At 38.4% G+C, this 20973-nt stretch overlaps 2 protein-coding genes across 15 annotated transcripts; one reads left to right on the top strand and one right to left on the bottom strand.

Moving 5' to 3' along the window:
* Window positions 1-216: 216 nt before the first annotated feature.
* Window positions 217-13427, bottom strand: LOC110922804 (iron-sulfur assembly protein IscA-like 2, mitochondrial). Of its 14 annotated transcripts, none has more exons than XM_022167006.2 (12): window positions 13269-13426; window positions 12864-12940; window positions 11608-11694; window positions 10809-10868; window positions 10617-10675; window positions 9707-9755; window positions 9584-9611; window positions 8476-8571; window positions 8107-8389; window positions 7511-7635; window positions 7319-7427; window positions 217-459 (listed from the first exon to the last, which is right to left on the bottom strand). In XM_022167006.2, exons 7-12 carry the CDS (start codon window positions 9592-9594, stop codon window positions 397-399), a joined length of 687 nt encoding a protein of 228 aa, XP_022022698.1. In that variant the 5' UTR covers window positions 9595-9611; window positions 9707-9755; window positions 10617-10675; window positions 10809-10868; window positions 11608-11694; window positions 12864-12940; window positions 13269-13426; the 3' UTR covers window positions 217-396. The 14 variants fall into 14 exon arrangements, with proteins under 14 accessions (XP_022022698.1, XP_035842845.1, XP_035842843.1 ...); XM_035986952.1 differs by having other exon boundaries at window positions 8476-8611; window positions 13269-13425; XM_035986950.1 differs by having other exon boundaries at window positions 12873-12940; window positions 13269-13422.
* On the top strand, window positions 1918-2889 carry LOC110922803. The gene is made up of 2 exons (XM_022166999.2): window positions 1918-2533; window positions 2713-2889. The coding sequence occupies exons 1-2, from the start codon at window positions 1930-1932 to the stop codon at window positions 2751-2753; spliced, it is 645 nt and encodes a 214-aa protein (XP_022022691.2). The 5' UTR covers window positions 1918-1929; the 3' UTR covers window positions 2754-2889.
* Window positions 13428-20973: the final 7546 nt, after the last annotated feature.

Genomic DNA, 20973 nt, shown 5'->3' with positions numbered 1-20973 from the left:
AGTCAACATGAAGTGACATTATCCAAAAGTATATAAAAGTGTCTTTGAGACACACAAACTCTGAACTTGCACCAAAAAGGCAAGGCAACCTACATACCGGACACTACTGAGCGAAAAGTTCGGGTCCCCCCCCCCCCCTGCGCCCCTGGTCATGAAGGTGTGATTACGTGACAAAATCACCAGTATGGCCGTATTCATAATTCATAGACCAGAAAATATACAAGAAGCAACAGCCATCGGCCGAAATTAACCAATTTATTTCTGTTGTTTGGACAAAGAATGCAGGTGCTTATCCAAAAACAAGAGCTACCAACTAGTATCAAGTGTACAAATAGAATAACTAGATAAGTACAAATTTCCATAATCTGTATACGGGTCTTGTTTGATGGCTCGAAACTATTTCACCATGAATGAACTTTTACAGCTACAACCACCAACTGCACTTGGATTTTCTGCTACCTGAAAATGGAAGACAAAAGGTTGTATCAAATAATTTCATCACCACACTGCGCATTATTATGTGTGCATCTCTAAACCAAGCTTAAATCTTGAAGTAACTTGTTGCAGTAGATCTCATGAGATATATTTTATATGATGTATGTGTGTGTGTATATATATAGAGAGGGGGGGGGGGGTGTTCAATAAACAACCAATTTTAAGTAGAGAATTGCAAGAACTGATATACCGCTTTACACACACATACTCACATGGTTCCATACTTAAAATCGGTTTTGTATTGAATACGCCCCTGTAAATATAGATGCACACACATACTTGAATTATCATAAATACAATTGAGAAGTACACATTAGCTTGGGGACAATATGATATATTACTGTTCTAGTTACATATTAATGTCGTCCTAATGCGTTCTCCACATGGTTTTGATTTAACATATTATTTTGAGTAAAATGCATGGATAGTCCCCAACTTTTCAGAATTACACTCTTAGTCCCTGTGGTTTGACAAGTTGTTACTCGGATAGTCCCTAAAGCAGATGAAGGTTACTCGGATAGTCCCTGTTGATAGACCATATAATTAAGTTACAGATTAGTTTTATATACCATTATATTTAGTGGTACTAAAGTGTATCTTTATGTTCTATATATATATATATATGACATTCCTGTAATCATTATTTAAAATCAATAATACAATCTTTACGTTCTATTTTGGTATCAGAGCCATTCTAACCCTACCCAAACCCTACTGCCGTCGCAGCTCCTTCTCTCTAAACTTGCTGCCGTCACGCAATTCTGTTCTTTTTTTTTAAACCTCTGATCATCTTCTAAACCAACCATTCCAATGGCGATGCTCTCACCCTTCACCACTGTAGAGAAAACTGCCCACAATTTGCATAAATTCGCCTTTAAATTAACTCCCACAAACTATGGCTTCTGGAAGAACATGATTCATCCCTTCCTAGTCACTAATGGCCTGTTTGGATACATTGATGGTACCATACCATGCCCACCTTCCAGAACTGCGGCCACCACCGACACAGCTTCTGTTGATAATCCCAGCCACTTGTATTGGGTTTCCAATGATGCCCACATCCGAATGATTCTCATCTCTACCATCTCTGAATCCAGTTTTTCGCATGTTCAGGGTGTAACATCTCGTGACTTGTGGCTGTCCCTTGAAAGAGCCTACGCCCCGAATAACTCATCCAGGGAATACACACTGAAAACGCAGCTGTTGAGGCTTCAGATGAAGGCTGATGAGACTTCTGCCTCTTATCTGAGTCGTGTGCAGGAATATGCAACAGCCTTGGCCAATATTGGTGAGCCCTTTAAAGACAAAGATATAGTAATGCTTACACTTGCTGGTCTACGAGATGAATATAGCGGACTTAAAGCCAATTTACTTGCTCGTTCACCACCTGTTGCCTTTACTGAATTACACGGCCTACTGAGTGATCATGAGTTCATGATGACTCGACATACACCAGCCATTCCTACTGCCTTCACAGCCTCCACTTTCTCAGCCCCACCTACGGCCAACAGCACTGCTGGCCTTCTCCCCAACCCGGCACCACCACAGAATCAACTGGCTACTTTACAACAATTGGCTGCTCAGCTAGGGTATAACATCAGCCCTGCTTTTACCCAAAACCAACAGCCGCAGGCCTTCTTTACCAGCCGTCAACCAACCAATTATCGCGGTAACCATCGTGGTAATTCTCGTGGCAACTATCGTGGTAATTATAACAGAAACCGTGATGAGTCTCAAGCATCTGGTGCCCAGAACCGTCAACCACAGTTTGCTTGGGCCTCTACTCAGAACACCGTGTATGGTCATTGTAACCGGTGTGGTATTGGCCACATTCCTGCACAATGTCCTAACAAGGCTGGTCAATCTTCCACACGCGACTCACCCCAAGCAAATTATGCAGCCTTTTCTGAAGTTGGGTCTACAACTGGTTCACTCTGGAAACCTGACACAGGAGCAAATGGTCATGCTACACCCGACCTTGCAAGTTTGGACAACTCTGAGGCCTATCTTGGTAACAATTTCCTTCATGTTGGCGATGGTAATCCTCTCCCTATTTGTCATATTGGTTCCTCAAAATTCTATTCTCCTAATAAAACCTTTTCTCTCAATAATATTCTTCATGTACCCGAACTCAAACAAAATCTCTTATCAGTTCAACAATTTTGCTTAGATAATAACGTTTTCTTTGAATTTCATTCCTCTTTTTTTGTTGTGAAGGACGAGTCTACACATACCATCCTACTCACGGGCCCAAGTGAACAAGGTCTCTACTCACTTTATCTTCCAAAATTGAAGTCCCTTCCACATGTTTCCTTCACAGCAACTAAAGCTCCGTCAGCGATCTGGCATCAACGCCTCGGCCATCCCAATGCTCGAGTTTTTCAATCTATAATGTCTAGTAGTCATTTACCTGTTTCCAATAAAGTGTCTTCTTCTTTATGTTCTTCTTGTCAAATGGGGAAATCCTCCAAATTGTCGTTAAAACTATCAAATTTTCGTAGTAACAATGTTTTGGATTTGGTTTATTGTGATGTTTGGGGTCCCGCACCCTCTATTTCCTTTAATGGTTGTCGCTTTTTCTTATTATGTGTTGACCATCATTCACACTATATGTGGTTTTACCCTTTAAGGAATAAATCTGATGTTTTCTCTGTTTTTCAATTGTTTGTTAAAATGGTTGAAAGACAATTCAATACGAAACTTAAAAGAGTTCAATCTGATTGGGGTGGTGAATTTCGTAATCTTGCTTCGTTTCTAACATCTCTTGGCATAATTCACCAACGCTCGTGTCCACATACGAGTGAACAAAATGGTGTTGTCGAACGCCGACATCGCCATGTTGTTGAAACTGGCTTGGCGCTTCTTGCTCACTCTCATGCCCCTCAACGTTTTTGGGAGTTTGCCTTTGAAACCGCGGTTTACCTAATAAATCGCATGCCCTCAAGAATCAACTCAAACAAATCACCTTTCCAACACTTATTCAACCGACCACCTGATTACTCATTTTTACGAGTCTTTGGGTGTGAATGCTTCCCTTTCCTACGCCCGTATAATCATCATAAAATGGACTTCCGGTCCACCCCGTGTGTTTTTCTAGGATATAGCTCAGTTCATCATGGGTATCGCTGCCTAGATTTACAATCTGACCGGATTTACATTGCTCGTCATGTTCGCTTCAACGAACACATTTTTCCATTCAAACCACCACTCATACCCACATCTCCTACACAATCACCTTCCTACTCTTCTTCCTACCCCATACCATCAGCCTGTCCTTCCACTTCTACTTCCCAGCCTTCAACCGAACCTCATAGAGCTGAAACACAGCCTTTGGACCACCATCAAACCCATAACCAACAACCCTCGAACTTGTCCCACACAACAGGCCATGAACCCACTCATTCCAGCCCTGAACCGACCCTTTCCAGCCCTCATTTCAGCCCTGAAACAACCTGTTCCACCTCAATTCCTACTACCTCACAGTCCTCAGCTCACATTTCCTCTTCACCACCACGTACCCGTCCGCCTAATCTTCGCCAAAATCCTAAGCCAACCATTCGATATGATCCTTCAGCTTACCATGTCTCTACAAATTCTTCCGAGTCTATTGAACCTTCCTCTTTTACTATCGCCAACAAATCACCGGAATGGCGCCAGGCCATGGCTGAAGAGTTTGACGCTCTTGTTCGGAACGGGACATGGTCTCTTGTTCCCCGTGTTGCTAATACTAATGTTATTGATTCAAAATGGGTTTACAGGATCAAAAAGGATGCACATGGAAAGGTCACTCGTTGCCAAAGGTTTTAACCAAAAACCCGGTGTTGATTACCAAGAGACCTTCAGTCCTGTTGTCAAAGCAACAACGATACGGGTTCTTTTGTCTCTTGCTGTGACAAATCAATGGTCTCTCAGACAGTTAGACGTTCAAAATGCCTTCCTTCACGGTGATCTAAAGGAAACTGTCTACCTACAACAACCACAGGGGTTCGTTGATAATTCTAAACCCGATCATGTTTGCTTGCTGCATAAATCTCTTTATAGCCTGAAACAGGCACCACAAGCATGGTTTGAACGTCTTAGCAGCACCCTACATCATATGGGCTTTACCGGTTCTAAAACGGATCCTTCACTTTTTATACTTAAAGCCCGTGGGACCTTGGTCTACGTTTTGGTCTATGTCGATGACATTATAGTTACAGGGAACAACACAACAGCTATCAATGATGTCATTGCAACATTAGGCACATCATATGCAGTAAAAGATCTGGGGGACTTGCATTATTTTCTGGGTATTGAGGTTATTCGTCATGGCAGCAACTTAATCCTTTCTCAGCGGAAATACATTTCTGACTTGATTCACAAAGCTGGGTTATCCGAATGCAAACCAGTTCCTTCTCCTATGAGCACATCTCAGCTTCTCACCCTCGGTGACAGCCAACTTCTTGCTGATCCAACCAAGTATAGACAAATTGTGGGTGCTCTTCAGTATGCATCATTATCTAGACCTGACGTCACTTTTGCAGTGAACAAAGTGTGTCCGTTCATGCAAACTCCCACAGAAAACCACTGGTCGGCTGTTAAACGGATCCTGCGGTATCTCAAAGGTACCTCTCATTTTGGTCTGTTTATTCGTCATGACTCTGCCTCTACTCTTCATGCCTTCACTGATGTCAACTGGAACACCACTTTGCGAGCTTTTTCTGATGCTGATTGGGCCGGCTGTCCAGATGATCGCCGGTCCACCGGGGGGTTTGCCATATACTTGGGCTCCAATCTTATATCATTGAATGCTCGGAAACAGCGTACAGTGTCACGTTCTTCTACTGAATCTGAATATAAAGCTATAGCCGACACTGTTGCTGAATTAACATGGCTAGAGGCCCTTCTACATAAACTCGGTATCATCTCTAAGATTACACCTACACTCTAGTGTGATAATCTAGGTGCCACGTATTTGTCCGCTAATCCTGTGTTCCATGCTCGCACAAAACATGTTGAGTGTGATTATCACTTTGTTCGCGAGAAAGTTGCCCAGGGAAAACTTCAGGTCAAGCTTATCTCCACACATGATCAAATAGCCGACTTTTTCACCAAGCCGCTACCGTCTCAAAGGTTTCTAATGCTGAGGTCCAAGTTGCAGGTCGTTCCCCGCCCTCAACTTGCGGGGGGATGATAGACCATATAATTAAGTTACAGATTAGTTTTATAGGGGAAGGTTCAAATGAAAACCACTAGTTATTGTGAAAACTAGAAAACTAACTAAAACCCACTAAAAAGGAGGGAGGGAAGACTTTTAATGAAGGAGGGGTAAAATTGGAACAAAAAATATAAAACTTTTCAAACATTTCTCATTTCTCCATACGTTATCATTTTAAAACAAAAATGGCACCATAAGATCACAAATTTTCTTATCTTTCATTCAAGTATATTCGAGCATATTTTTTATGACATAAAAAAAGATTTATGGTGTTGTCTTGTTTTTAATACTATTATTATAGTAGTGCACATGTGCAATATAACATGTACTACAATGTGCATTACATGCTTAAAATTAGTTTTTTGATTCTAGTTTAGCTTTTAGGGTTAGTTTTTTTGGAGCTTTAGGATTAGGATTAGGTTTTTGGGTGTGGGGGGGGGGGGGGGGGGGAGGGGGGTTTAGGTTTTTGGGGGTGGGGGTGGGGGGTTAGGTTTTTTTCGGGTTTATGTTTAGGGTTTAGTACTAGGTTTTCGGGAGGGTGGGGGTGGGGGGGTTTAGGTTTTTTTTTTTTTTTTTTTTTTTTTGGGGGGGGGGGGTTAGGCTTTTGGTGGGAGGGTGAATTTAGGTTTTGGGGGGGGGGGGGGGGTTTAGGTTTTTGGGGGGTGTCGGTGGGGGGTGGGTTAAGTGGTTTAGGCTTTCCGTATTAGTGCACATGTGCAGTACAACCAAAAAAAAATTTTTTTTTTTTTTTGAAATTTTTTTTCCATATATAAAAAGTAGCGATTTTTCTAAAAAAAATTGTAAAAAAAAAAAAAAAAAAAATTTGTATGTTTTTTAGGTTTTTTTAGGCTTTTTTAGTTAGTTTTCGAGTTTTCACAATAAAAGTGGTTTTCATTTGAACCATCCCCTAGTTTTATATATCATTATATTTAGTGGTACTAAAGTGTATCTTTATGTTCTATATATATATATATATGACATTCCTGTAATCATTATTTAAAATCAATAATACAATCTTTACGTTCTATTTCCTGTGGTTTGACAAGTTGTTACTCGGATAGTCCCTGTGGTTTGACAAGTTGTTACTCGGATAGTCCTTGTCATTTCACACCCACTTAACAAGAAAAACTAACCTCCATCCGCTTTGGGGACTATCCGAGTAACAAATTGTCAAACCACAAGGGACTAAGAGTGTAATTTTGGAAAGTTGGGGACTAAAGGTGAAATTTCACCAAACCACAGGGACTATCCGTGCATTTTACTCTATTATTTTTCAAAAAGGAAGTACGTATATTCATACTACATTGGGAAAAGATAACCAACTATATTGAAGAAAATGTTGCATTTAATTTTTGAAGAATTTTTTTTGAGGATATGTAATTACTTAATATACTACATAATTATGTGTTATTTATTTGATAAAAGGTGAGTGTAAATGGTAAGTTTATCAACCACTATATAACAGAAGGGTGCATATGAAATTTAATTGATTAGAGAGACATTATAATGATGGCATCATCAAATACATACACCCGATTTGACTAAACGTTAGCATCATCATTATTCTGTTCAATTATATATAAGGATATGTGAGGCGTAATAGTAGACGATTCATATGCATGTTACCTGAAACCCAGAACGGATCAACTCTTCAACGTAATCAACTGTTGCACCTTTTACAAAACCTAATGATATTGTATCAACCACCAATTTAACGCCATCCCTCTCAAAAATCCTATACGAAAATCAAACACACGCTTAGTATATGGTATTGTAGTCATCATATACAACTATTTAAATAAATCATGATTAGCAAACCTGTCATCATCGTTAGGTTTTTCTTCAAGTGCAAAGTTGTATTGAAAACCAGAGCAACCACCTGCCTCTATGCTTATTCGAAGCAGTTTCTCTTTAGCTTCATCAGCTTGCAGTTCTTTCATCCTCTGCATGATTTAAAAAGTATGATACAAACATGTGCGAAAACCAAAAGACATAATTCTCGTTTTCTTCTACATCCGCTAAGTAGGATTTAAAATAGTTTATTCCAAGTTGGATTGAGTGAAAATGTGAAATGTCAAAACAAGTATCCCCCGGTTCTTCGATTGACCTCAAACACTTTTTCTCCCTAATTTATAGATTTATAAACGTATGTGTGCCATATGTGATTACAAAATGAATATTTTTCATTAATAATCTAATGCTTTTAAATCAAATTGTTGAGAGGTTTTATGCATCAAAAATAACAATTTAAAAACCTAAATCTACCTTCCTGTAAACATTTAAAAAAACAATCACTAGGTAGTGTTTACTTTCCAAATTGAAACTTTTAGGTTCAATCCAAAATAACAATTCATAATCTAATATCCTTAAAAAGAACAGATATAGATCAATAAGGATAGAAAAAAAAAACATACCCTAACGCAATTATCAGACAAATGAACAGATTCTTCACCGGAAGAAGATGTCGGAGACGATTGGGGATCTTTAGCGAGAAGAGATGATGAGGCGGAGCTAAGAAGCCTTGAATTCTGACGAATTCGAGCAGAAAATATGGGAGTGACGCGCTGAATCAACGATCTTGACGACTGCATCATGCGACAACTTACTTTCACAAATCCAGACATGAGTCCCAACTTCACTCCATGCTTCTCGAGAAAAGCATCTTTATATTCAGATCGAAGCTTCATCAAATTTGTCCTGAATTTATGAAAATTAATGTGTGAATTGCGTAGGAAACTCAGTTACTAAACAGTTTAGCTCATTATAAAAATATCCAAACTTACATGTCGACTTCGTTGAACGTAGTCAACAATGCAAAAGTATTTTGAGAATCTTTCAATCGTGTGGCAACACGCTTCCCAAGCCTTGTGAGAGTGATACTATAACCCGCAAATTTGCCAAACAGTAGTACCAGTAGAGCTTTTATGCATTAGAAATGCAATTTGAGTCACTTTTGGCCCATTTGACCTCTCTCTGTTGTATCTATTTTTTTTATTAATTTTATCCATTTGATATCTTAGAGGTAAATCACAACCAATAACCCGCTTCTCATTAAATGGGCCACACGATTGAAAAAGGTTATAGTATCTTTATTTGCGGGTCATATGCAGTATGCTTAGGTAAATTAATTATATATACTTGTTTGAGATGGTACACTAATGGTGTTTAATGTTCATTTGTTGAAATAAATTGTATCACATTACCCTCAACCTAAATATAAAATTCCATGAAGATGATAATAGATACGTCAAATTATGATTCATATGTCATGGTGATTCATGACTAATAGCCATATAAATATGTTGCTACCCCAAAAAAAAAAGATGTAATGTGATGTCTTAATGTAATTTTTTTTTTCCATTTGGAATTTGTTTTTTTGTTTTTTTTTTGGTATCTATGTGCATGTGTGTGTACACAGAGGTTAGTTCAAATGAGAACCACTAAATATTGAGAAACCATTTAAATTCAGTGGTGAATATTCACCGTTCTATTCACCATTTGTGAAATCATTTGGAACTATAGTGCATTCACTAGTAAATACATGTATTCGTCGGTGAATACACCATTTTCAAACCGTATTGTATTCACTAGTGAATACATGCATTCGTGGAATCGTGGGTGGATACACCATTTTTGAAACCGTAGTGTATTCACTAGTGAATCCATGCGATGAATACAATCGTTCCTAATGGTTCGTAAACATCTAGCGGTTCTTATTGGAACCCATCACTATGTGTATATGCATATATTTTTGTGTGTATTTTCATATGTATGCATCTATGTACATGTAAATATTGGATGGTTTAAAGAGAACACACGCGCGCGCACACACACACACACACACATATATATAGAGAGAGAGAGAGAGAAAAGGTACGAGATTATACCAACCTTATAGGCATTGAATAAACGGGAACACCTGTAGTTATTCAATTATTCATTAAAAAGGTAAAAGATTGAATTATACAAGATCGTTTACTTGTGAATAATTTTTTGATAAAATAAGAAAACTACCTTGATGAATTTGACGTGCTAATTTAGGATTTCTTCCAAGAGCTGGTGCCTATAACAATAGCATAAGACATCATAATGTAAAGTGAATAGGAGCTACTTACTGCAACAATAGCATATTATAGAACATTCACTATGATTTACATAAGCATCTGTGTATCACTTGAGTTAAGTAAATGTGACAACTCAAGCCATTTAATTATTAATGAGTCGATTTGGTTTATGTTTAAAAGATAATGGTCAAACGGGTAAAATAAAGAAATAGTAGCTTAAAAGGAAACTGGTCAAACAAGTTGAAAGCATAATTGTTAATGGTGAATAGCGAGTATCAACAAATAGCGAGCGGCTATTTTATAAATAGTGATACACTAGAAATAAAATTTTAAAAAATTTTATATCTATATCATACCAGGAGTCTATTGCCTGGTTGGTCCCTGTGGCTATGTTGTCAAAAGCGCAAAAAGCGCGCGCCCAGGCGCTCGGGTGCACCTATAGCGCCTGGTGGTAGCCTAGGCGCAAAAATGGTTTTTTTTTTTTTGGAAAACGCTGCTGAGGCGCAAAAAGGCGAGCGCCTAGGCGCAAAAAAAATGCTGAGGCGCAGCGCATAAGCAGAAAAACTGAAATAAAACGAAACCGAGTGCGTGCAAAAAACTGCCTCACGCGGGCCCGGGTTTTCGGAGCTGCATTCGTGTCCGCAGGACGTGCAGGCATTCGTGCAGACTTGGTCCCAGAGGTTGCAAATTTTGCACTCGGGTCATACTTATCACTAACCCATGTTAATTTTCTCAGTTAAATGTATGCGAAATGACTAGATTGCCCCTGAACAATAAAAAAAATAAAGATGGCCACCCTCATCTTCTTCCTCCCACAGCAAATAATTTGGTTGTTTGAAATGTAAATGTGCAAGCTTTACCTCTGAACTTCTTTGAATTCCAGTTAGGGTTCCATTAACAGATGCATTGTCTACAGTTCCTGCTACAAAACAAGAATCGTTATAATTGAAATCAAATTAGGAACCCTAACCCTAACTAATTTATGCCTTAAATACCCAATTTACAAAGTTAAAGGCTATTTACAAACAGGGTATAACAAGAATTGATCTAACCTGATGAGAAGAAACGAGGGTGTCCAGATTGAAATTGGAATATGGGTATTTTCTAACGACCTGCAAAGATTATTCTCCTCATTTTGTCTGTCCAGTTTATGCAATATGTGCCCTAGAACCTTAATTTAAGGGTTCACGAACTTGAGATTTTGGGGAAATATTAAACTGAACTGAACATAAGCATTTGACGGTGTGTTTGACCGATGCTATAAGATTTGGGTACTAAAGTTATTGTGTGTTTATGCGAAAAACGTATGTGTATGGTGGGTTTTAGAGGGAGAGAGAGAGAGGAGGAAGTTAATGAAGGTGGGCCTTTATTTTTTATTTTTTTTATTGTTCAGGGCAATCTAGTCATTTCACATACATTTAACTGAGAAAATTAACATGGGTTAGTGATAAGGATCACCCGAGTGCAAAATTTGCAACCACTGGGACAAACTCTATAATTAGTAAACCTATGGGACCAAGTCTGCAATATTTACAAACCACGGGGACCAACCAGGCATTTAACTCTCATATCAAAATACCCTGGTATATATGCTATTTTACAAGTATATTTAACAAAAACCTAAAATCCAGCTATTTATAGCTATATTTAACTGCTATTTATATTAGAAAAAACAAAAATAAATAAATAAACTGACGCTATTATCGCTACAATACTAATAGCGAGCCTAGACCCATACGCTACGTGGAGCGCTATAGCGATCGCTACGCTCGCTATTGACTACTATAGTTGAAAGATTATTATTAGAATAATACAAGGTTCTTAATGCATAAACCATCGTTAGGATACTACCTCAGGTGTCAAGATTGCATCTGAATAACTTTGTGACATAGATCCTGCCACTGCTGGCCGAACTTTCCCCAAAGATTGCACTTTGCCCTAGAAACAAATCAAACAAGTTATACAATGCAGATCAATTTATATCTGTATGTATGTGTACGCTTGATTTTAAAAAGTGTGAGGCCCTCCGGGGCGTTTAGATCTCAAAAGGCATGAGGCGAGAGCTTCATGTAAGCAAGGCGTCAGGCATTCATAAAATATTTATAAATTAACTTTTGATACATTGTTAATCCTTGCACACCATTAATGCATACAATTTAATATATGAAGAGCCTATGTGTACAGTCAAACAAGCTCTATGTACAGCTAAAGTAGCTTAAGAAAAACAAATATATGACAGAAAATTGTACAACCTAAGAAGCTTAACCATATGTAAAACCTAAAGAAGCTCAAGAAACATAAAACAAAACAAAAAAAAAAAACACAAAAGAAACAAATCAGAAAAAAAAGGAAAAACATAGAAAAGTGGGAGAATGGACCATGAGTGTAAGAGGTTAACGATGGCTTCTACCACTTTTTTTTAAACTTCAGAAAATAGGGTTTCTCCAAAGGCCATTCTAAACGGAAGAGAACAAGGAAAAATGGACTCTTGTAATTGCACTGCTTCAGAAATGGTGAAGTGCCAGGACCACCGCCTCTGACGCCTCACATGTGAAGCGTGCTTTTAAAACCAAGTGTGTATGTGCATATGTGTAATGTTCAAATAGACATGAGCAAATCCTAAACTCTATAATGGTGCCAAACATATAACTATTATACATGCAGAACCTAATTTAACCAACGATCATGGATAATTCATGGATGTGAGCTTATAGCATTGCATGTACACCGACACACAACCATGACATAGGCCTATACAGATAACGCCATGATACGAGAAGGCAAAACATATTCAATTCAGTATCACGATTGTCAACTACCAATGACCGATCTCTTCATAACTCAAGTAGCAGATAGATTTAACTATTTACTTTCGCTTAATCAAATTCATGTGATCATGTCACAGTCATACAAAATTACAAACTCATGAATGTTGATACTCCTTTTCGCCTTTACAAATTCTCAGTTTCTCAATTCGACAACCTTTTTATAGATTCTCTGGCTTAAACTGTATAAGTTTAGTAGCATAATCAATGAAAACAAATCAACAGTTTTTCATCATAAACACCCAGCATCAACAACTATCCGAAACCGAGAAGCATACATACATAACTCACGAGATTTGACGATCCCGCGGAAGCAGCTTTCCGCCTCAAAACCGCCCACATCATGCCTCTAACGTTCCCTACACAAGTGAAAGATATATGAGCTAAATATTACAGATCTCAAATGCTAACAAATGCCCTAATCAAGTACAAAACCAAACCCTAATTAATCAATACTCAAATGAAACTCATATCAGCAAATCAATACTATAGAAACAGATATATTCATACCAAATTGTGAGATCACTAGAGTTTCAGAACGGTAAAACGGGAAAATGACAACAAAAGGGGGATATCAATGTTCTAGATTGTTCTGATCGAGTAAACAACTAGAACGCACATGAAGCGTTAAGCGCAAACAGTTAAAAAGTTAACATTTGACGGTGAAATTAAGCGAATCGGAGGTACCTGGTTGAAAATGATGAAGAATTTCTGACAGAGAAACGTGTTGATTATACTCACATGAACGAATTTATTCCAAGAATAATGGGAGAGAAAGAGATTGAGCCAAATTTTCAGCCTCTTTCTAGAATTATATTATCCATTAATTTTACACAAAATGTAACCAACAGAGTAACAATCACAAAGACAAACATATAGGAAACTGTTGGATATTTATGTCCGGTTTGATAAGTTAACGCTGTCGATCGGGTTTTGACCCGTAAGAGTTACACTGTAGGCAACGAACTAAAATCCATTTAACGAATTTAACTGATAATTATGAACGATACGCGGGTATTAAACTGAGAGACGGGTACATGGACCGGGTGAGACAAGAACACTCCTCTATGTCACTTGTCGTGCATGCACTCTTGCGTCGCCACTTGTCGCGCACCTAGATCTCGGCCAATGGCATTACATGCACTATTCATGTCCGCCACTTGGCAAACATGCATAGATCTTCATTCACTATTTAAATGAGTGTTGGTCTTGCATTTTAGAGGTTAGAAGAACCAAAAATAAAACTCTGATAATACCCACACCCATAACCGGCCACAACCGACCTCGGGTAGCCCGCCGCTGCCATCGACGCTGCCGTCAGCCCGCCCTTCTACTGCCGCTACACGGGTTCGCGCTCGCATCTCATTCGTACGTATCACTAGCACTTGTTCGTTGAACCTCGGTGTCTCAACCGGTTATTTACTAACCGAATGTATATCTAAACCCCCTATGGTTGATGTTTCATTTCGTGTTTGCATGTTGGTGATTTTGTTCCATTGTGGATACTCTTGGTATAAAAGTGTTCATATTTATATATATTGTTACTTATGCTTCCGGTGCATGTTGGTGATTTTGTTCCATTGTGGATACTCTTGGTATAAAAGTGTTCATATTTATATATATTGTTACTTATGCTTCCGGTGCTTAAAAATGTATGTATATATATTTTTCACTAGTTAATGTTTATCTTAACTAATATATATATATATACATGTACACTTACTTATCAAAAGTGTTTTGACTATTTATTTGTAACAAATAAATATATATACGTATATGAACCGGGTTCATAAAATTAAAAATAAAATTTATACCACGGACATCCTTCAGTGGTATCAGAGCCGATGCTCACCATATGTAAATCGAAATCGGTCTTTTTCACCGGAATAATAAGTCACAAACTTTAAAAGTCTAAATTTTTTTATTTATTTTATCTTTGGGTTATATATATATATATATATATATATATATATATATATATATATTTGGTCATATTTTAATTGTTAAATATTTGGTTGACCAAAAATTGCCCACACATACTTTTGGTTATGTAAATCGGGGCCGACTTTGTGGTTGTGTTTATGTTAGGTTTTGTTCATGGTTTTGGCCCATTTTTGCGGCTCAAAGTTGTAATAGACTAGTTTATGGTTTTAGCCCATTTTGTGGCTCAAATTTGTAACAGATAGGCTTTTGTCTTTTTTTATATTTACTTGTTAAATATTGTTGATACGAAGATCCGAAGCAAAACCGAATGCCAAGAGGAGTCTTGGAGTTAGTGGGAATCGCTCAAGACAATAAGATGCACTCAAGTCCATCCTTGTAGTTGTTTTGTGTTTTGTGACCGTTTTGATCTTACTACTTGGCTCTAGCAAGATCATAATCATACCCATATGATTTACATATTCATTTTTGCTATTATGGTTGCCTTTAATTAAATGTTATTACACTTCAACTTAATACCAAAACGCATCCTTAAAAAATGGTTTTGTTAAAAATGAAATCGGGAAAAAGCAAGTTCTAGCAACTTGCATATTTTTTTATAACCACTAGAGGTTTATAACATGTTTTTTCACACATCTTTAAAACTCATAAACATAATAGTATTCATTATTAACTTTAATTTGTTATTCCAAGTCACGACAAACTTAGTTTTATAGGTTATCTAAAACTAATTGTCTCGAGAGGTGAAAGGGTCTTTGGTTATGTCGCAAATTTAATATCTAAATTAAAACCGACTATAACGACCCTATTTGGTAAAAAAAATTAAAATCAATGGTCTATTTTATCCAACTAATAGTAACACTTGGGGCTGTTATAACTGACACTTTTCTTCTTACCAGATAAAGTCATTTCAGTGTCTTTCTTCCTGTCATTCTTCTTTTTATCAGCAAACTTTTCACCAGCATCAACTCCAGCTGCATTCTCTTCAGTTACATCATCCTCTTCCCATACCTTCATGCTTTCAACCGTCGGATAAATCCTGTCAATCACATAAGAAGTACATGAGTAACTTTTCAATAAACGATTTACTCTTTCAGTTTCAATTCGTTGCAGTTCAAGCTTCTGTTCTAAAACAGCACACTTTTCAATGTAATTGTTTACAACTTTTTGTTTTGTCATAAACGCTCCCTGAAGAGTTTTCATAGCAACTGCTTGTTCTTCACTGGTTTGATTGTACTGATTCATTGTCTTGTTCAGCACATCATAAGACTCTTTCAAACTGTTCAAGTTGTAAATCAATGTGCTGTTCTGCTTCTTAACAATCTCGCAGTTTTCACATTTCACCGAAACTTCTTTTGCATCAACTTGTTCTTCAACTTTAAACTTAGGCACTTCTGTCATCTTTTGCCTTCTCACCACCGGCACTTCTTCATCATCACTACTCACTGGCGTTTTGATCTTCTTCTTTTTCTTCTCCTTCTTGACTTTTTCGTCTTCGCTATCACTCTCAGCAAGCAACTTCATATCTTCTCTGTATTTTCTCGCCCAATACTCTGTATCATCATCACTATCATCTACAATCTTTGCTGTAAATGCAGTGTAAGCTGTGGTTTGATCAGGAACATAATCATCCCAAGTGAAGTTTGCCCAGCTAAAACCTTCTGCAAGCTTTTCATCTTCTTGATCAATCAAACAAGCTTTTCCATTTTCTGGAATGTAATTATCCCAGTTAAATGACTGCTTTTGATCTTGATTCACCACACATGCTCTCTTTCCTGAATCTTCAATCACATCTCTTCCATGTGCAGTTTGAGCTTGATGTTTTTGTTGTTGAGATGATTGACCAACTTGGTGATAAATGGCTTTGCGATAGTAATCGTTGTTGTTGTTGAACGGATTTTGAGCTCCACTTGCTTCTCGGTTTGTGCACTCCCTCTTGAAGTGTCCTTTTTCCCTGCACCGAAAACAAGTGACTTTAGACTTGTCAAAACCTAAAGTAGAAACGTTCGCATCACGAAGATCATCTCTCCCCGTGATTTGTTTAAACTTCTCAGCTCTCCGTAAAACACTAGCCAAACACCACTTTATGTCCATCAGTTCCATCTCTTCAGCATCTATCTGGTCGTAATCTTCTTTGGTTAGCATTGGATTGCCGATACGACCTGCAACAAAACAAGTGTAAGATTCCAAAACCATTCCTAATAAAGACATTTGGTTTTTGGCAATTTCCTCAGAATAATCTTGATCATTCTCAAGATTCAATACAATGTTGCACTGTAACTTTCTCCCGTTTTTAGTTGCTGAGATGTTTGGATCAAATGATGGAAATGAAGTAAAGCTGGTTTTGCTGCTTGATCCAGATGATGGACTTTCAGATAAGTTCTTGGCACTCATACCAGTCACAATCTTTGGAGATGAATTCGACGATTTCTCATTTACCCCAGCTTTATAATATAACCCGATATCTTGTTCACCATCGAAGTCTTTCATTCTAATCACTTTCCGTTGCTCCATTTCTTGAGCTTCAATCTTTTCGATGAACTTACTGAGCGTCACATTACTAAAACCTTTCTTGTTTCTAAGCATCATCAAGTATGTGCCCCAACTCTCATATGGCAATGCATCAGCAAGTTTGTCAATCAACTCTTCATTACTCTTTTCAATACTCAACCTTTTCATATTTGCTAGCAGATTACAATATCGTTCAATAATTTCTCTCGTATTCTCGTTTTTCAATCCTCGGAATAAATCAAACTCTTTCTTCAGAAGTGACTTTTTACTCTTGACCATCTCCTCACTTCCTCTAAATTTCGAACGTAAAGCTTTCCAAATTGAGTAAGACGTTCCATTGTGCTGTAAAAGAACCATGATATCTTCTTTGACTGCCTGTTGAAGAAGACTTAGCATCATTTTCTCATTTTTGTACTTCTTCCTCTCATCATCTCTAAGATCTTTGATTGGAACTGGCTCTTCATCATCATTCAATGGTCGAACATACTTTGTTTCTACGCATTCCCAAGCGTCAAGATAATTCGCTTGCACCCAATTCTCAAACCGACCTTCCCAACCTTTGTATTCTTCGATGTTCATTAACTTGGGAGGTTTTTGCATCGTCCCGGTTTCATTTTCTAGCATTGTGGTTTGAATAGCGGTGATTGGGTTACTTGGAGTAGCAAACGCGTTATAAAAATCCTCGTCCATTTTCAAATTTTCAAAAAATATTTCAAACTGTACACAAAAGCGGACAAGATAATCAAAATGTCACAAAGGAGGTCCAATAAGTGAATGGATACAAGAGCGGTCCAAACAGAATGCTATTCGAGCGGTTCACACCAATGTCTGGATAAGCGGTCCACTTGTATGTCCGGATGAGAGGTTCGGATGGGCGGATCCCAGATGGGCCAAATAAGCGGGCCGTAGATTTGGAGCGGTTCAATTAAGTCCGAACGAGCGGTTCAACACTGTCCGGATAAGCGAGTCACAACCGATCGAATGAGCGATCCAAATATGTAATTACGAGCGGTCCCACTAAGATGCGAAATTTCAAGCGATCCAGATCACTCGACCGAATAGGCGATCCACAATTAACCGAATGAGCGGTCCACAAATGTGAAATTACGAGCGGTCCAGAACAATTCAGAAAAGCGGACAACTTTCGGACATCATTTTGACATACTATTTCTTCGAATTTCGACACCAAACTTTCAAGGGTTTGTCTCAATGCTATCGTGTACAATCCCTGAGATTTTCAGCAAATTTTGACCGTTGAAAGTGTCTGAATCTGAAAAAGAATGAGTAGAAGATAGAAACTTTGATGATTTTCAGCTAATTCCTGTAGAACTCCTCCTCCTGAAGCTCTGATACCACTTGTAGGATCGTTTGGCGACCCGAATGAGTCGATCAGAGGCGTTTTCGTCAATTACAGGAGCGGAAACCAAGTAATCAACGTAGGAATAGCTTGTAATACACTTTTAAACTCTTTCTATATTGATTTGACGGTAAATACAACCAGTTCTCGATCCGGCAGCACTTCGGTACGAGATTCAACCAATCGTTACAACTGAGATCGCCCTTAAGGTATTTATACTAATATGGAACCGCTTATTGGACAGGCCCAATAAGCGGCCCAACATGACATTGGAGCGGTCCACTCAAGCGATCCAGCAAGTTGCCATTCGAGCGATCCATATTTATCCGTCCGTTCGAGCGACCCTAAGACTAATGGACTATATAAGCGATCCAATAACCTCAAACCTATACATTTTAACATTTTCTCGTATATTGTGCCCAGATCTAACATCTAAGACTTATGACTCGATACAAGACGTAATCAGCAGATGTAGTGCACCAACAGGGGCATAATGTGAACCATCAGTGTTGGAGCCACAGCACGACACTTGGTGTCTAGTTTATCCTTCCAAGGTGCAAGGGCTTTCGTCGACACATCCGACCCTTCCACATGTGACCGTTTTAGGACGACTATTACTTTTCTCTTGTGTTTACGTGCCCCAGTTGTCTCGAGAACAAAAGTGGCATAGATGAGGCCAAACATATCAATGCAAGGACAATAGGTTATCCTCGCAGCCTCGTAAACCCCGGGAGTTGTGCTTTTCTCACAATTGACAATCGTTGTCAGTCCGCTTGAACCTCTTGCTAATGTTGCATGCCCCAGCTGCCTTTAGAAAGAGCTTCTAACCGGATTCTCATTCCTTATCGTCTCACCTCACGAAATAAGGAGATATACATCGAAAATACTAATTAAAATCACCTTGCTTATATAACAGATGTCTAATGAAAACAACTCCTTCATTTTCAAGTTTATATTTGAAAAGAAAATTTGAATAACACCAACTTTCTCGAATGGCACCGCAATCTGAGAATAGTTCTCAAGATGAAGAAAAAGGTGTATATCTTAGATGGCCCAGTTCCTACCGAGCCTGAAAGTAATTCTACTACTGCTCGCAAGGCACTGGAGAAACATAACGAGGATACCATTGAGGTAGCCTGCCTTATGAAAGCCACCATGTCTCCTAAACTTCAGAAGAACATGGAAGATAAAGATGCTTATGACATGATCCAACAACTGAAAGGCATGTTCCAGAAACAAGCCCGACAGGAGCGATATGACACCATGAAACAGCTCGTAAGCTGTAAAATGCTGGAAGGATCATGTAACAGTACTCATGTGCTAAAGATGAAAGGATACATTGACCAGATGAACAAACTTGGTTATTCCACAAAACCAAACAAGTTCTAATGGTCAAGTCTGGTGGTGTTGAGAAGCTCAATAACAAGAAAAGGAAACATAAGAGCAAAGGCAAGAGAAAAGTTGTTGTTACTGGCAGAAATGCCACCAACAACAAGCATGTTGCAAAACCACACCCTCCTAGGAGCGTCAGTGCTTTGAATGCAACCAAATGGGGCACTTGAAGGGAAATTGCCCACAGTATCTAGCCAAGCTGAAGATGAACAAGGCCAATAACATTGGCACTTCTTCTATTACTCTCATTTATGTTATCGAACTTTTCACTATTTCTAGAAACACATGGGTATTTGATACTGGATGTGGTCTCCACATCGTTAATGTCTTGCAGGTTCCTGAAAAGTGGAAGAAACTGAAACAAGGCCACCTGGAACTCATAGTTGGTAATGAAAAGAGAGTTCCAGTTCTAGCAACTGGAACATTTTGTTTTTCATGTTCCCCTGGCCTTGTAGTTACTTTAAATAACTGTTTATATGTACCTGGTTTGACCAGAAACATTATTTCAGTTTCTTGACTGTTTGAACAAGGATTCAAGTATGTTTTAATGGTTTTTCTATTTTAGCCTACTTGAATTATGTCTTTTATTTTGAGGCTAAACCTCGAATGGTATTTGTGAGATTAATGTTCAAATAAGTAATAACATATATCATCTTTCTAAACGTAACCAAGCTGGCATAAATGAATATATTTATGGCATTGCAGACTTGGCCACATAAGTAAGGCACGCATAATATGGCTCCAGTCCAAGGGGATTCTTGAATCCACTAGACATGACTCCTTTGATGATTGCGAATCTTGCTTAGTTGGCAAACTCACAAAGCACCCCTTCACCGATGTTGGTGAACGGATCAATGGTCTTCTAGAACTCATTCACATGATGTATATGGCCCTTTCAGAACCATGACTAAAACCAGCTTGATGGAAAGATAAACGTACTTCGATCAGATCGAGGTGGTGAATACCTCAGCTTTGAATTTCTCAATAATTTGAAAGAGTGTAGAATAGTTTCACAACCCTCTCCACCTGACACACCCCAACTTAATGGCGTGAGTGAAAGGTGAAATCGAACTCTACTTGATATGGTTCAATCGATGATGTGTAGAACTAACTTGCCTCGCTCCTTTTAGGGACGTGCTCTTATGATCGCTTCCCGCATTGTCAATTTAGCTCCGACAAAAGGGTAAACAA

Source organism: Helianthus annuus, chromosome 17 (genome assembly GCF_002127325.2).
Source record: "Helianthus annuus cultivar XRQ/B chromosome 17, HanXRQr2.0-SUNRISE, whole genome shotgun sequence".
In the NCBI taxonomy this organism is placed as follows: Eukaryota; Viridiplantae; Streptophyta; class Magnoliopsida; order Asterales; family Asteraceae; genus Helianthus; species Helianthus annuus.
Note: the sequence above shows the minus strand (reverse complement) of the source record. Positions and strands in the feature narration are given on the sequence as shown.

What these genes read in the sequence shown, in the direction of transcription:
- LOC110922804 (XM_022167000.2), bottom strand. Translation starts at nt 12,926, where the DNA reads ATGATGTGGGCGGTTTTGAGGCGGAAAGCTGCTTCCGCGGGATCGTCA. An exon ending in ATGCAATCTTGACACCTGAG is followed by an intron (nt 9,756 to 11,607) that starts GTAGTATCCTAA and finishes CTATTGTTATAG; the next exon opens with GCACCAGCTCTTGGAAGAAA. An exon ending in AAACCTAACGATGATGACAG is followed by an intron (nt 7,428 to 7,510) that starts GTTTGCTAATCA and finishes ATTTTCGTATAG; the next exon opens with GATTTTTGAGAGGGATGGCG.
- LOC110922803 (XM_022166999.2), top strand. Translation starts at nt 1,930, where the DNA reads ATGATGACTCGACATACACCAGCCATTCCTACTGCCTTCACAGCCTCC. An exon ending in TTTCCTTCATGTTGGCGATG is followed by an intron (nt 2,534 to 2,712) that starts GTAATCCTCTCC and finishes TTTGTTGTGAAG; the next exon opens with GACGAGTCTACACATACCAT.